This window comes from Tachypleus tridentatus, chromosome 3 (genome assembly GCF_004210375.1).
Source record: "Tachypleus tridentatus isolate NWPU-2018 chromosome 3, ASM421037v1, whole genome shotgun sequence".
In the NCBI taxonomy this organism is placed as follows: domain Eukaryota; kingdom Metazoa; phylum Arthropoda; class Merostomata; order Xiphosura; family Limulidae; genus Tachypleus; species Tachypleus tridentatus.
The window spans coordinates 72023330-72036673 of record NC_134827.1 but is presented as its reverse complement, the minus strand read 5'-3'; the positions used below and the strand labels follow the sequence as shown (position 1 = coordinate 72036673).

General features: G+C 32.0%; 1 protein-coding gene across 4 annotated transcripts in view; it reads right to left on the bottom strand.

The window, feature by feature from the left end:
* Window positions 1-3516: 3516 nt before the first annotated feature.
* Window positions 3517-13344, bottom strand: part of LOC143247144 (prostaglandin reductase 2-like) — a 29663-nt gene continuing 19835 nt past the window's right edge. For all 4 annotated transcript variants that reach the window (XM_076494752.1, XM_076494749.1, XM_076494751.1 and 1 more), the window contains 3 exons: window positions 8699-8820; window positions 8509-8596; window positions 3517-5465 (listed from right to left, as the gene is read on the bottom strand). In XM_076494752.1, coding sequence (XP_076350867.1) covers window positions 5358-5465; window positions 8509-8596; window positions 8699-8820 — 318 coding nt within the window. In that variant the 3' untranslated portion in view covers window positions 3517-5357. The remainder of the gene's footprint in view (window positions 5466-8508; window positions 8597-8698; window positions 8821-13344) is intronic.

The window sequence follows — 13344 nt, the reverse complement described above, 5'->3', positions numbered from 1 at the left end:
GAAAAATATCACATATAAAATATTTTGCATGAATCTCTTACACATTAGTTGTGGATGAAATAAATGCATTCTTCATAATAACAATTTTATTTTGCTCTTTTGCAGGATGGTACAGAGGGGAAAAGAGAGCTATGAAGTTTGCTATTCCAATAATTTGGCGTGAACCCACTGACTATTCAAGAAATTGCTACTTCTGCATGGTGGACCCTTCCAAACGTTGGGCTGGTAAGGATGCATCTGCTATTATGTATTCGGACTTTCCATTATTCATCGCCCCAGTGCCACACTGCCCTGAGCTCCCTGCACCCACTCCACCAGAGAGAAAGCAGCCATCTTCGGAAGAGAGCAGTAAATCAGAAGAGAAGATTGACGTTGAAGTTCTAGATAACAATTTCAGAGGTGCAGCTGGTGAGAGAAACCCATACTACCCAACCAAAAAGACCTCAGTGACTTTATCAGAGATCTTAGTCTAACAAAGACGAATACCGAGCTTTTGACATCTAGGCTCAAGGAGTGGGATTTGTTAAATGAAAGTGTGCAAGCCGCAAGTAAGAGGAAGCATCACCAACATTTTTCAAGGTTCTTCACTTCTCAAGACGGGTTCTGCTTCTGCCACAATGTATCCGATCTGTGCATGCCATTTGGAATTGCCTGTAATCCAAAAGAGTGGTGCCTCTTCATTAATAGTCCATCCAGAAGCCTCAAAGCTGTGCTGCTCCATAACGGGAATAAGTATCCGTATCTTCCCCTGGCTCATTCGGTGCATCTCAAAGAGCAAGGCGAGCGCTTCCACCAAGATATACTGGACTTTGAACACTGCTACCAAGGAGCGTATAACAAAAACATGATGGAAGACTGTATTTGGGGACTGATACGTGAAAGTGATTTACATTACAGTCGCAAATCTCGAAAAACTACTCACTTCTAAACATTTTTGTGTAACTTTAGTATAAATACATGTAAATATTTATTCATATGTTGTTTTATTCAGACTTTATGTGAATAAAACTGTGCAACTTTGTGATCAGTGATCCATAGTCGAGTTTTGATCGAATAAGAGCACAATATATCTTTAACATAGAACGTCGATCCGCTCCCCAAGTGGTGGAAAAGAGGACCCGGAGGATGTTCAGTGCTCTTGTACATTTGATCCGTAGCTGCTTGTTGTGTGGTATAAAGGTCAGCTTATGGTCAAAGATAAGCCCCAAAAACTTTGTCTCAGGGATCACAGGCAGCACAACTTCACCGATACTGAGTTCAAGATCAGGTTGAATACCCCCCGTTGGCAGCAAAAGTGCATGCAAACGGTTTTAGAGAGAGAGAAGTTAAAGCCTTTTGCCGTAGTCCACTTCAGTAAACAATTGAGGGCAGTCTGTAGCTGCCGCTCAATATACCTCATTCGACGACTGACATGTGAAAGTCGTCGACATAGCCAATAATTTATTCTCATGTTCTTGATACATATAAAATCTTTCTAAACTTAAAAAAGCTCCAAGATATTAAAATCCAACTTACCACTGCACTTTTCAGCAGGTTGGGGTGGTTGGTTGACAGCAATAATGTAAACTGATGAATCTCCAACAGATCTTTAGATAAAAAGTCCTCTCAATGTTTTTGGTTGAAGTTGAGAGGAGGGAGCCCTAAGTTCTTTCGCTAGTAGATCAGTCACCATTTGTATTAACATTTCCACCTGTTCTCCCAATCCTGACACCGACTCCTTTAAGCTTGCCACATCAGAAGCACTAACTTCCTTAGTAACACAGTTATTTTCAAACACTAGTTAACTTATGTTCAAATGGAATTAAATTATTGCCGAATTAATCATCCTATACCAAATCAAAAGCGCTAATTCAACCTTTATGAAAATGTCCCTTTTCGGGCACTGATGTAAATTGCATAAAATGAACATACCGCTACAACCATGGCTCTAATATTCTCACTGTTAAATATATAAAATAGGTGATGTATTAACTCTAACAATTCCTTTAAAAACTTTGAACACCTGAATAATATTTCCTCCGACATGTTTTTGTTTTAAAAGAAACTGATTTGAGTGATTTTAACCTCTACTCGTTTGACATCCCCTCCATTCAAAGCACCATTCTTGTAGCTGGAGTACATCAAGTGTGGGTTAAACAGTGTCCTATAGTTAAATTATAACCTCCTCAGACTTGTATTCAGTATTACTGTTGATACAACCTAAAATCATATTTGCCTTATCACCACCACCATCACACTTCTCAGATAGACTGATCAATCATTACACCAAGATCCCTTTCTTTTATGGCATATTATACTTATAATTGAAGTTACTATAACCTACATGCATTAGCTTGCATTTATTATACTTAAAATATTTATTTGCCCAACTCACCAATTGATCTAAATCCTTTTGTAAAGCAGAAACAAACTCCTGACAGCCAGCAATAACCAAAATTTTAATATCGACAGTAAATTTAAGAAATTGATTTACCATTCTTTCATGATTATCATAGATATGAACCAAAAAAAGCTAAGGTCTTAAGACTCAGTACTGAAGTACCATACTTCTAGAATAATCCAGTTTGATTATGCCTAGTTTATAACAACCCTCTGCTATTTACTTATCAGCCACTCTGTTATCCAGTTAGCTAACTTATCCCTTACACCACTAGAAATAATGTATTTTAGATATCTTTTATGCTGCACCTTGTCAAATGCTTCCTTAAAATCCAGATACACCAAATAAATCTGTCGGTTTCTGTAAGTTATCTTAAAATATTATTTACGTAGAAGTGTTTGATCTCCAGCACAATTTTTTCTAATGTGACATTCTACTTTTTATAATGAATATATATATGTGTTAAATCAAAATGAAAAGGAAAAGTAATATTCCAAATTAGTAGAGTTCAGTTTTAAAAGTGAATATATCAAATAGCGTATGACCACTAACATCTAACCGAGAGGAGATCCACATATGTACACTTAGATTTACATTTACAGGTAAAGTGAGCCACTACATATGGGTAGTATTTTCATCTCTGATGAAAGTCTTCCAAGGACAGAGCATAACATTCAATATTGTGATCAACAACCATAAAATAATCACCAGTGTAGCCCCTGTACAGCTTTATCCATATCTGAGATCTTACCCGTATGATGGACAGCTTTTAAAGAACCATCCAGCAATGTAATCAATAAAGCAGTCATCACCACAGTGTACCAGTACACCTTTATCCACATTTCATGAAATCTTAATCTTATGATGGACAGTTGTTAAAGGGCCATCCCTTGACACTACTTTAATAGTCATGTTCAAACTGCAGGTAACAAGGAAATCAGTTTTGCATCTAAGACTACTATGATGAATCCACAACCCTAACAGTCATTTTCAAGCTGTGGGAAATAAGGAGGTCAGTCTTATAATTGAAGCTTATAGCAAAAGAATGCAATATAATAAACAATGCATATATCTGGGCTATAACAGAACACAAAATATAAAATCAATGCAGAAATAAATCACATAGCATAGGAGACTGTTTGGCAAAAGATCCTTTTATTTGAAAGATATCTAATTCATTAGTAGTAAAGTGATAAATAATCAAGAGGGAAAATTAATCTATGACCACTAAAAACTGTTTCTCACTACTCCTCGTAGGTTATAATAAACATCAATATTGGGTTGTTTTTATATACATGAAAATTTCCTTGTTGTGAACACAGTATACATGGATGCTAAACTTAAATAAAAATACCTGTTCAGAATACCATATACATAAATGTTTTTGCTTTTATTTCAGTATGATAATGTTCAAATCAATGGCAATAACATGGAATTAAGAGAAGACAAACATCAAATCCTTGAGCTAAAGAATAAATTGATCAAAATTAAAGAAAAAAAATTACTGCACATTCCTCGCTAAAATTAAGTACACCTAAAAAAACTGAAATGTCAGAATTCCAAGCTATACTTTATTTTGCCCTAAAAATCATGTTGCATTTAACAGCTTTCTCAACAAACAGGAAGACAAAAACAGATCAAAATGTGAGAATAGATCCACTCCATCATATCTATTTGTTAGGTTGTTTACCTCTCACAAGAAACAAACATATCAACAAGTCCCAAGAATAATAATAAATATAAAAACTCTAAGTTTGAAGAAAAAAAGAAATAGATAGCTAACAAAACTATAGCATCACTAAAATAAATAATAATAAATGATACTAGAAACATAGTAAAATAAAAGTCTGACATGAGCAGTTTTGATAGTGATGAGAACTATCAAAACAGTGAACTGCCAATGATGAAGTGGAAACCATCTTAAATAGTGAGAAAAATAAAGTTTTGAATGATAAATCAGCTTAAAAAATAAACGTTATACAAGTATGATATATGCAACCCAAGATTCATGTTTACATTCAAATCAAATGAAAAATAATTTGTATTTTAAAAAACTATCACACAGATAAAAGAGGAATAGTCACCTGTAAACTCCTTGGTTTTATACATTAATGATCTTAACCTTTATTAAAAGAAAGTTCAATAACTATCACTTTATATATATTTTTTTATTTAGCTCTCGACTATATATATTTTTAATCTTGCTTTCCATGCTTGATGGTCAGTCTCACTTAACACCTTTCTTAAATCCTGAAGCTCTTGACTTGTCCATTTCATTTCTTACTTAATTCTCAACATAATCTGTAATTTTTACTACATTCTATTTAACATTAAATTTGATGACATATAAGTATTTTTATTCAGTGACACATTTATATCCTATACAACTTCTAAAACATAGAAAATTAAGATGTTCTTGCCAAATTTCTACTAATTTGTACATAAAAAATAATTGTATAAAAAGGTTTCTTAGAACAGACAAGCATTAATAAAAAAATGTATTTAAACAAGTGTAATCAGTTTTTGTTCGAGGAGTTTTGAACATGAAAATGAAATATTAAATTAAGCTCTTGTTACCTCACATCTTACTATCAAAAAGATACGAGTCAACAAATGGGTATTGAGTAACTGTTGAAGTTCTTATGCAGACAACAGATGCCATCTTCAGTCATAACTCAAATACTATCATCCTTTATTATAAATCTATAAGCCATAATTTCAGTTTTTATAAATCTGTAATTGATACATTTATTATAATCAAGTCATAATCAAGCACAAAATTTTGTTTCTAATATTTGATACATTAGTTAATTACTGTTACACTCCTGTTATGTCCATGTTATTAAATCATCTCATGAAAAACAAAATGACAAATAGATGACCAAGAGATTTTTGGCCATATAATAGCTAATTAAAGATTATAAATGAATGTTGCAGTATTGAAAAATCCACAAGGCAACACAGCTGCTGGAGAGGGTCATGGATCTGAAACACACACTAGTTGTTTACCAATGTTGCCTCCATTCATCATTGAGATAAAAGCATGAGGTGTATTTTCTAATCCATATTCTAGTGTTTCTTTCACCTAAAGAAAAATGATATAGTGCTAAATTAAATTACCAGAAAACCACAAAAGTAAAAGCTCATATAATAAATGAGCATATATTTCAAGCAGAATTCTTAAAATAAATATTATAATGCCATTAACATTTATATCATTAAATCACATTTTGGAATTATACTGAAATATGAATATCAAAGTTATGGTGCTTGTTGTGCATAGACCTAATAACCAACAGTTTTAACCCTATTCTAATGTATGAATACCACAGCCACTTACACAATGTATGATGTTTGGTAAATTAGTTTTATAACCTCAATTACTGATTTTTTTCCTACTGAAAAACTGTTGAGGGAAAACACTGACAAAACTTAGTACATGTTTTTACATTACAATAAAGTTATAATGTAGCACTGTAGTACAAAACAGTTTTAAATTTTTACAAGATTATAGGGTTTGTTTTCAAATTTGCACAAAGCTACACGAGGGCTATCTGCACTAGACATCCCTAATTTAGTAGTGTACGACTAGAGGGAAGGCAGTTTTCATCACCACCCACCACCATCTCTTGGGCTACTCTTTTATCAACAAATAGTGGGATTGATCATCACTTTATAAAACCCCCACGACTGAAAGGGCAAGCATGTTTGGTGTGACGGAGATTTGAACCCTCGACCCTGGGATTACGAGTCAAGTGCCTTAGCCACCTGGCCATGCTGGGCCTACAAGATTATAATAAAACTGTAGTCTAAGACAGTTTTACATTATAATAAAGTTATAATTTAGAAATGTAGCACAAGACATGACTTTATAATACAACAGTTATAATCAAAATATTTTGCACAAAATGATTTGAATTATAACAAAGTTAAACTTAAAATTGTAGTACAAGACACAGTTTTATATTATAACAATGTTATAACTTAGAATTATAGCAGGATATGTGGATTTACATTATAACAGGATACATGGATTTATACTATAAGTTATAGTTTTATATCATTTCAAAGTTACAACTTAGAATTATAGCTTTATAGAATTATAGTTTTACATTATAATACAGTCAATTAATTTCAGGTAAAATTCTCTATTTACCCATTGTATGGTAACAGCCTCCAACATAATTTATATATCTTTAGCTGAAACCTAATTCAAACCATGTTATTATCCACTTTTTATAAAGAGACAAGATATTTTTTGTGGTACGGTGATTATTAAGATATCTTGAAAATAATTCCAGCAGAACATGTAAAAAAAAAATATAGTTTAAAGAGTTAAGAACTGTAGCATGAAACACAGTTTCACAATATAACAAAATCATAATTAAGAATTGTAGCAAAACATGACTGTGTTTTTGCATCATAACAAAATTATATTTAAGAAATATATCACTAGCCAGGGTTTTACATTAAGACAATGTTATAACTAAAAACTGGATATATTCTTCAATGACAGACACAAGTTTTAAATTATGTGATAAAATAATACAAACACTTCTATATAGTGGTATCTATAAGAACACTAGTTTGATATAACATTCACAACTTTCTGCCTGCTAACTTATGTCTGGGATCTGTGGGGCCCTAAGCTGTTTATCTTAGTAGGTTTGGGATTTGTATTGTCTCTAACCCAAAATGCTATTCTTAGTAAGTCTCAATCTGTGGTTCTACTTAAGTGAGATATTGACCTTGAAAGGTCTGGAATATTAAGTAGGTTTGTTTCCAATTTGTTGCACTAAGCTATTAATTTTAGAATCATTAAAGCATTTTAAAACTTAAGAAAACACACCAAAACAGTGTGAAGGCACGTTACATATATTAGTAAAGTGATATGTAAGGGTATTGTTAAGATCTAAAAAAAATATTATTCTTTAGATAAATTTGGTTATTATTTTTTGAATATTTTTCCACAACTGAATTCTTTATGTTTCCCTTTTTTCTACTTCAAGAATTAAAAGAAATTAGCTATCTTAACTTCAGATAATTTTTAACTCTACAGTTATTTAAAATCCTAAATATTTCACCACATTTGTTCAGTTATTTCCAACTTTGTTTACAAAAACTCATCCATGTTTTTAGTTTTGTTTCCTAATAATAAATGGTTGCATTAACATGAATACAGAGAAGACACATCCCATGAATGCACATAAGCACAGCTCATAAATAAAATTAAACACAAATTGATTACTTTATCTTAACACAACTTGCAGTCATAAGATCTTTATCAGACATTCCAACCTTTGTAAATCTACAACATTCTTCATGGTATTCATTACAAAAAAACATTACTGCAATATTAAATCCATTATTACAGACAGAGTATGTATGTTTAATGCAATTATATACCTATATATATATATGCAAAGCACAAAAAATTTCCCAAGTCAACTATTTGGGAAAATGCATACATAACAAGAAGTATGCTCTCTAAAACAATAAACGTTTTGATGATTCAAGCACCTGTCTTTAACTAGTCATGCTCACGAAGTTGAAATAATGCAGTGACTTGTTATGTCATTATTAAACACGTTATACTAATGGAAAAGTATGTTGTTTAAGGATTGCAATTATGTGACTAGTACATACTTAGCATTAGAACATGCAGAACTCTTGCATTTTGTGGAACCTGAACATTCTGCAGAGCCCAGGTTGAGAAAAACTGATGTATATGATAGTTTTAAGGATGAAGTATTCTTCATAGTTGGTTTGTTTTGGATATTTATGTAAAACTACAAAAAAGAATATTTGTGCTAGTCATTTTAATTTTGAGCTGATAAAGCTCAAGGTAAGACACCTAGTCAATAGCATCAGTTGCAAACTATTGAGATTCTCTGTCTGAATAGTGGGGTTTGATCATCACTTAAGCTTTATCCACATGCGTTAAGTACAGAGCACAATCGTGTGGCAATGAGACATAAACTAGGAAGTGTTGGTTCCATCATCCTTAATTCTAAGCAGTAACAAAGAGTCCAACTCTATTCTTCAAAACACTTTATACAAGCATCATAAACCTACGAATCTGTCCAATGTATAAAATATCTTTAAATAGAAAAAACTTCAGTTTTTACCTTCAGTTTCCCACTTTTTAGCCATTCAACAAGTTGTCTTAGTGCTTCTTCATACATCTCTGGATAGTTCAGTACAAGGAATCTTTCTCTGGCAGCAAAACACAAAATCAGTGGAACACATGAATAAATATTTCTTTGTGAATTCTTTTATCATAAGATTTAGTTAAATAAGCATTAACAGAGTTTCTACCTGGTTATATTCCTCTCTTGTAAAATCTTTGAAATTTCAGGAGAGACTGGAGGTGGATAAGGAACATCTTGATTGTACTGAGAAATCTGTCCACACAAGATGATGTGACTGTTTTCTACCATCTGAAAAACAAAGGGATTATATCCCTAATTTTACAAAAGCATCCAATAAGTACACATAATCCATTTACTATATTCAGAATTCTAACAAAAGATTCTACAAGGGGTCAGAATAGATCTTCAGATCTTTCCAAATATAATATTTCTAGAAAATATAGTTGAAATAGTGTTGAATATGTAATATGGGGCAAAGATTACTTTAGACATTTATGAAACATCTTAGCAACTTCCAATAGTTTTGGTAATTTATAACCAAACATCTGTATTAATAACTAAGCTTCGAAATAGCTAAAAATAGATGTAAAACAATAATTACAGTCTGGTGAAGCAGAGGTACATTTTATATTTAGTTTTTAGCTGTTTTGAATCATAATATTACCAAAAACGTGCTACAATTTTCATAATTCCACTTTACATTCAATTAAGTAGAAAAATTTTGTTTTAACTTTATATTTATTAACTGTGGAGTAACAAGTACAACAAATAAATACAGTTACAGCATGAGAGGAAAAAAAAAAGAGGTCATAGAACCTTCACTGAGTTTAAAGAGTTACATTAAAAATAAAAAAGTATAAAACTTGTATTTCTAATATTAGCATCATCTATTGGTGGGTAATTGTGGTAAAAAAGTATGAGTTGAACATATTCACCAACTTAAGTTGTGTAACAAAAAGAGCAACTATAGCTCCTGAACAAAATTATATTTAATTTACTCAATATTTCATTACAGACTATATACTTTCAAATATGTTCTGTAGATCAACATTGTGTATAAAACAAAGTAACAAAGCAAATACTTATTACATTTAAAGAAAAATACATAGTAACATCAATGTCTAAAAACACCAAAGTAGGTAGGATGCACAGCCCAAGATTACAGTAAAACTCATTTGAATATTGATGTTAAAAGAGATACAAAATATAAAATATGAAGAAAACAGTTATTGCATAACAAATCAAATCTGTGATTCTAAAACAAAATCATAAAGGACTGAAATATCTACAACATTCTCAAACTTGGATGTTACTCATAAAATTTTATCTCTGAATTATTAAGAAGTGCTTCAAAGAATAAATTAGGGAACTTTTACTACTTATAAACAAGATGGCTCACATAACTTTGTAACTAAGAATATCTCATACATTAGTGACATTATGACATACCTAAGAGAGATTAACAATCAGTAATACAAATGTCAGGTTACTTACTGTCTTACACAAAAATCAGGCAAAACCTTAAAGCAAATATTAATATCTCTGCATTCACTACAAGTAATGCTTGACAGAAAAAAAGAAATGTTTCTATAAAGATGCATAAGCATGAAATGCACAATGAAAATGCTATTTGTAAAGTAATGTGAAGAATATGTAATGAAGTTCACAGTGGAGAAACATTTCAGGCACAGATTTCATGGACACATAAAAGTCTTAAATGAACTCCACAACAGGGCCAAGGCCCTAACAGATCACCTTATAAAAAATATGATAGACTCACACCTGACTGTAATTTATAAAAATGAAATTTTTGCTACAGGTAATGATTTTCTGGATTATAGATATAAAGAAGCTTCACTTAATTTAAGCCACAAATTAATTTCAACATAGGATGGGCCTCATTATTCATTATATTTAATCCCCTCTAGTTAATTCCATTTTTCAACTTTTTTTTTATTATAATCTAATTAACATTTATTTATTTCATGTTCTGTACCTCTTTCCAAATCAATATACAAATCATTTTCACTACAATTATAGTTGCACCCCCAAATCTGTGTTATTAAACACTGGATTTTCTATATATTTTTGTTTTAGGTTAATATAAACAATATCCATGTGACTTTGTTCACACTCTTCATTGGTCTATGGAACAAATTTAAAACTGCATAGTCTGTTAGTCACTGTGCATCTAGCAGTGCAAGTTGTAGATCTTGCTGAAAAAGTTGAAGAAAGGAAACAAGTGATATAACATTGTTCTGAAGATTATCATCATTTTGTCATTGTACTCTGGTTTTCCATTAGCTGTTTTAATCATATTTACTGCATAGTTTAAGCACAGATGTAATGGAAAAATAGAAAATTTGAATGATTTTAAATATGTGAATCAGCAAGTTATGTGATAACTACAGTCAATACAAAATACCATTCTGATGAGGATGAAAAACTGTTTCAATATAACATACTCCTCTTCAGTATATAATGCATACATAAACCACTATTTGACAAGTCTGTGTACTGCTTACAAGTGGTAAACTGTTAGATCAAATATCACCAAACCTGGAATGTAACCTTAAGGATTCAAAAGAGTGAGACAGGTATATTGATGTTCTAATGCAACTTCTTTATGTTTTCTCCAGAAGTCCATGTACTGAATGGGTACACCAACTTTTGTGTGTGCATGCATGTGTGTGTTACAGACAGAACTGATAGAAAGTACACAAAAATATAAAATACAAGGTTTAAGAGAAAACGTTTTTTTATTCAAACATTTACATATGCCATTTTTTTAATTGTTCGATTATTGTTAATCTCTGTTTTAACTGTTTTAAAATTACTGGCATGAATCTTCCCAATTTCTAATAGGAAAGATCCAGGTTCCTATCCTGAAATAGGAAGAAAAACCAGTGGCAGTTTTCCTAATGAAACTGAGTATACTAAAGTCTTGAGAAAGAAAAACAATTCCTTGGGTACAATACTAAATAAATTTTCTTTTGTAATTTGCTTTATGTCAAAAGTGTGTGTTAATATTTTCCCTAACTGAAAATGTATTATAAACAGATACTCACCTCTTCACAAAATATACAGCTAATATTTCTCATCATTACCACAAAGATCCTTATGCATGCCATGAGTCTAGAATGAAACTTCCACCCTTACACATTACCAGTGAACTGTGCCAGTCTTTGATCTAATATTTAATCATTATTAGAATACAGCCCTCTAAAACTAGAAGAGTGACTTATCCTCCATGTACAGTAAACCTCATGGATATTAGCATTTGAAAGGTTTATTCCTGACAAGGCAAAATGTGAACAGTGGAAATGTTGTTAATGTTGCATGGGTTGATGGTGTGAATGACTGCTTAAATGAGCATTACTTTTAAGATGGTGAGCTAAGCATGAATGTGAAGTGTAAATAGGACAATAAGTCAAGCTTGACAGCATTTAAGAAATACTTAAGCGAAATACTAACCACAATAAGCACATGCAGGGAGAAATCATCTCTGATCTGCATAAAAAGAAGGATACAAAATCTATCATGATGGTTTAACAACCAGGAAATGTGTGGTTCCTAATATAGGGGGTGATCTGTACTACACTTTAAAGCAAACACTCTAGCCCTACTTCCCATTAAAGGGTGTATCTACTCAATCTCATACCAGTAGGATTAGAATAGCCTAAAGTTGTTTGTGACTCGAGAAGTAAAGGTTCTTGTACTGCTCCACTACAAGAGAAAATGAGAATTTATATTGTGAAGAACACCAGAAAAGTGCATTGTCTCAACAAGAATTTTCTGCAAAATGTTTTCAATTAGTAGATAGTGCAATTGGTTAAAGCAATTAGAGCCAGCAGGCACTAGTCAATTGTGAGGACAGGTCAAACCTGGTGTTATTTTTTTCTCACAAGTATGATATGGAAGGTAAAATATATGTATACTGCCAAAGAAGTCTTTCAATAAACTTTTCTCAATGGTTGACAATAAGCAGGGAGAAGATAGTCTTAAACACTTTCCATTATTTCCCACTAAATATAGACTTTTGGTACAAAGCACTATTTCCCTCGCGGTATTACCAGCCATGCGGTAGGTTACAGTATATATATAAATTTATAATGAAATTGTCTGAATGAGATATGTCAAGAAGGCCAGAAGACAAGTCAGATGATGATGTTAAAATCATTGAACAGCTAACATTTCAAGGATGTTGATACAAAGTGTTACCTCTGAAAATCAGGCTAAAGAATTGGTGCATATGTCCAGAACTCCATCACACCCAAGCATAGATACATCAGTTTAAAGATTTTGGTGTTTGTTTGACTGTTGTTTAGTTCAAAGTTATAAAATGAGCAACCTGTGCTGCATCCACTATATGGCAACCCAGTTATATTAGCATTATAAGCTCTGAGACATGTGGGATTTAAACAAACCACCATAACAGTGAAAAGCAAAGAGAAAATAGAAACATGCAAAAAAAACAGTAGATCTCTAGCCACACTTACCTAGTTGGCCAAAATTCACAAAGAGTATACATGTGAGTGCATCGAAAGGAGAAAATGGACTTGAGAGAAGAGGTTTCAAAAGAGACAAAACATCTCATGCATGAAAAGGAGTGAGACATGAATCTCAGTAAAAAAAAAAGCTCCATGTCACATACAAACTGAAAAAGAGACTACAAGTGACTAAGATGATGGAGCAGTTTATCACTGATTTGGACAACCTAACCATCAACCCAAAATAAGATGACTCCCAAAAGAGCAGGAAGGTTATAACAAAGAATACTTCATGTGGTGAAGAAAAATAGAGACCAATCAT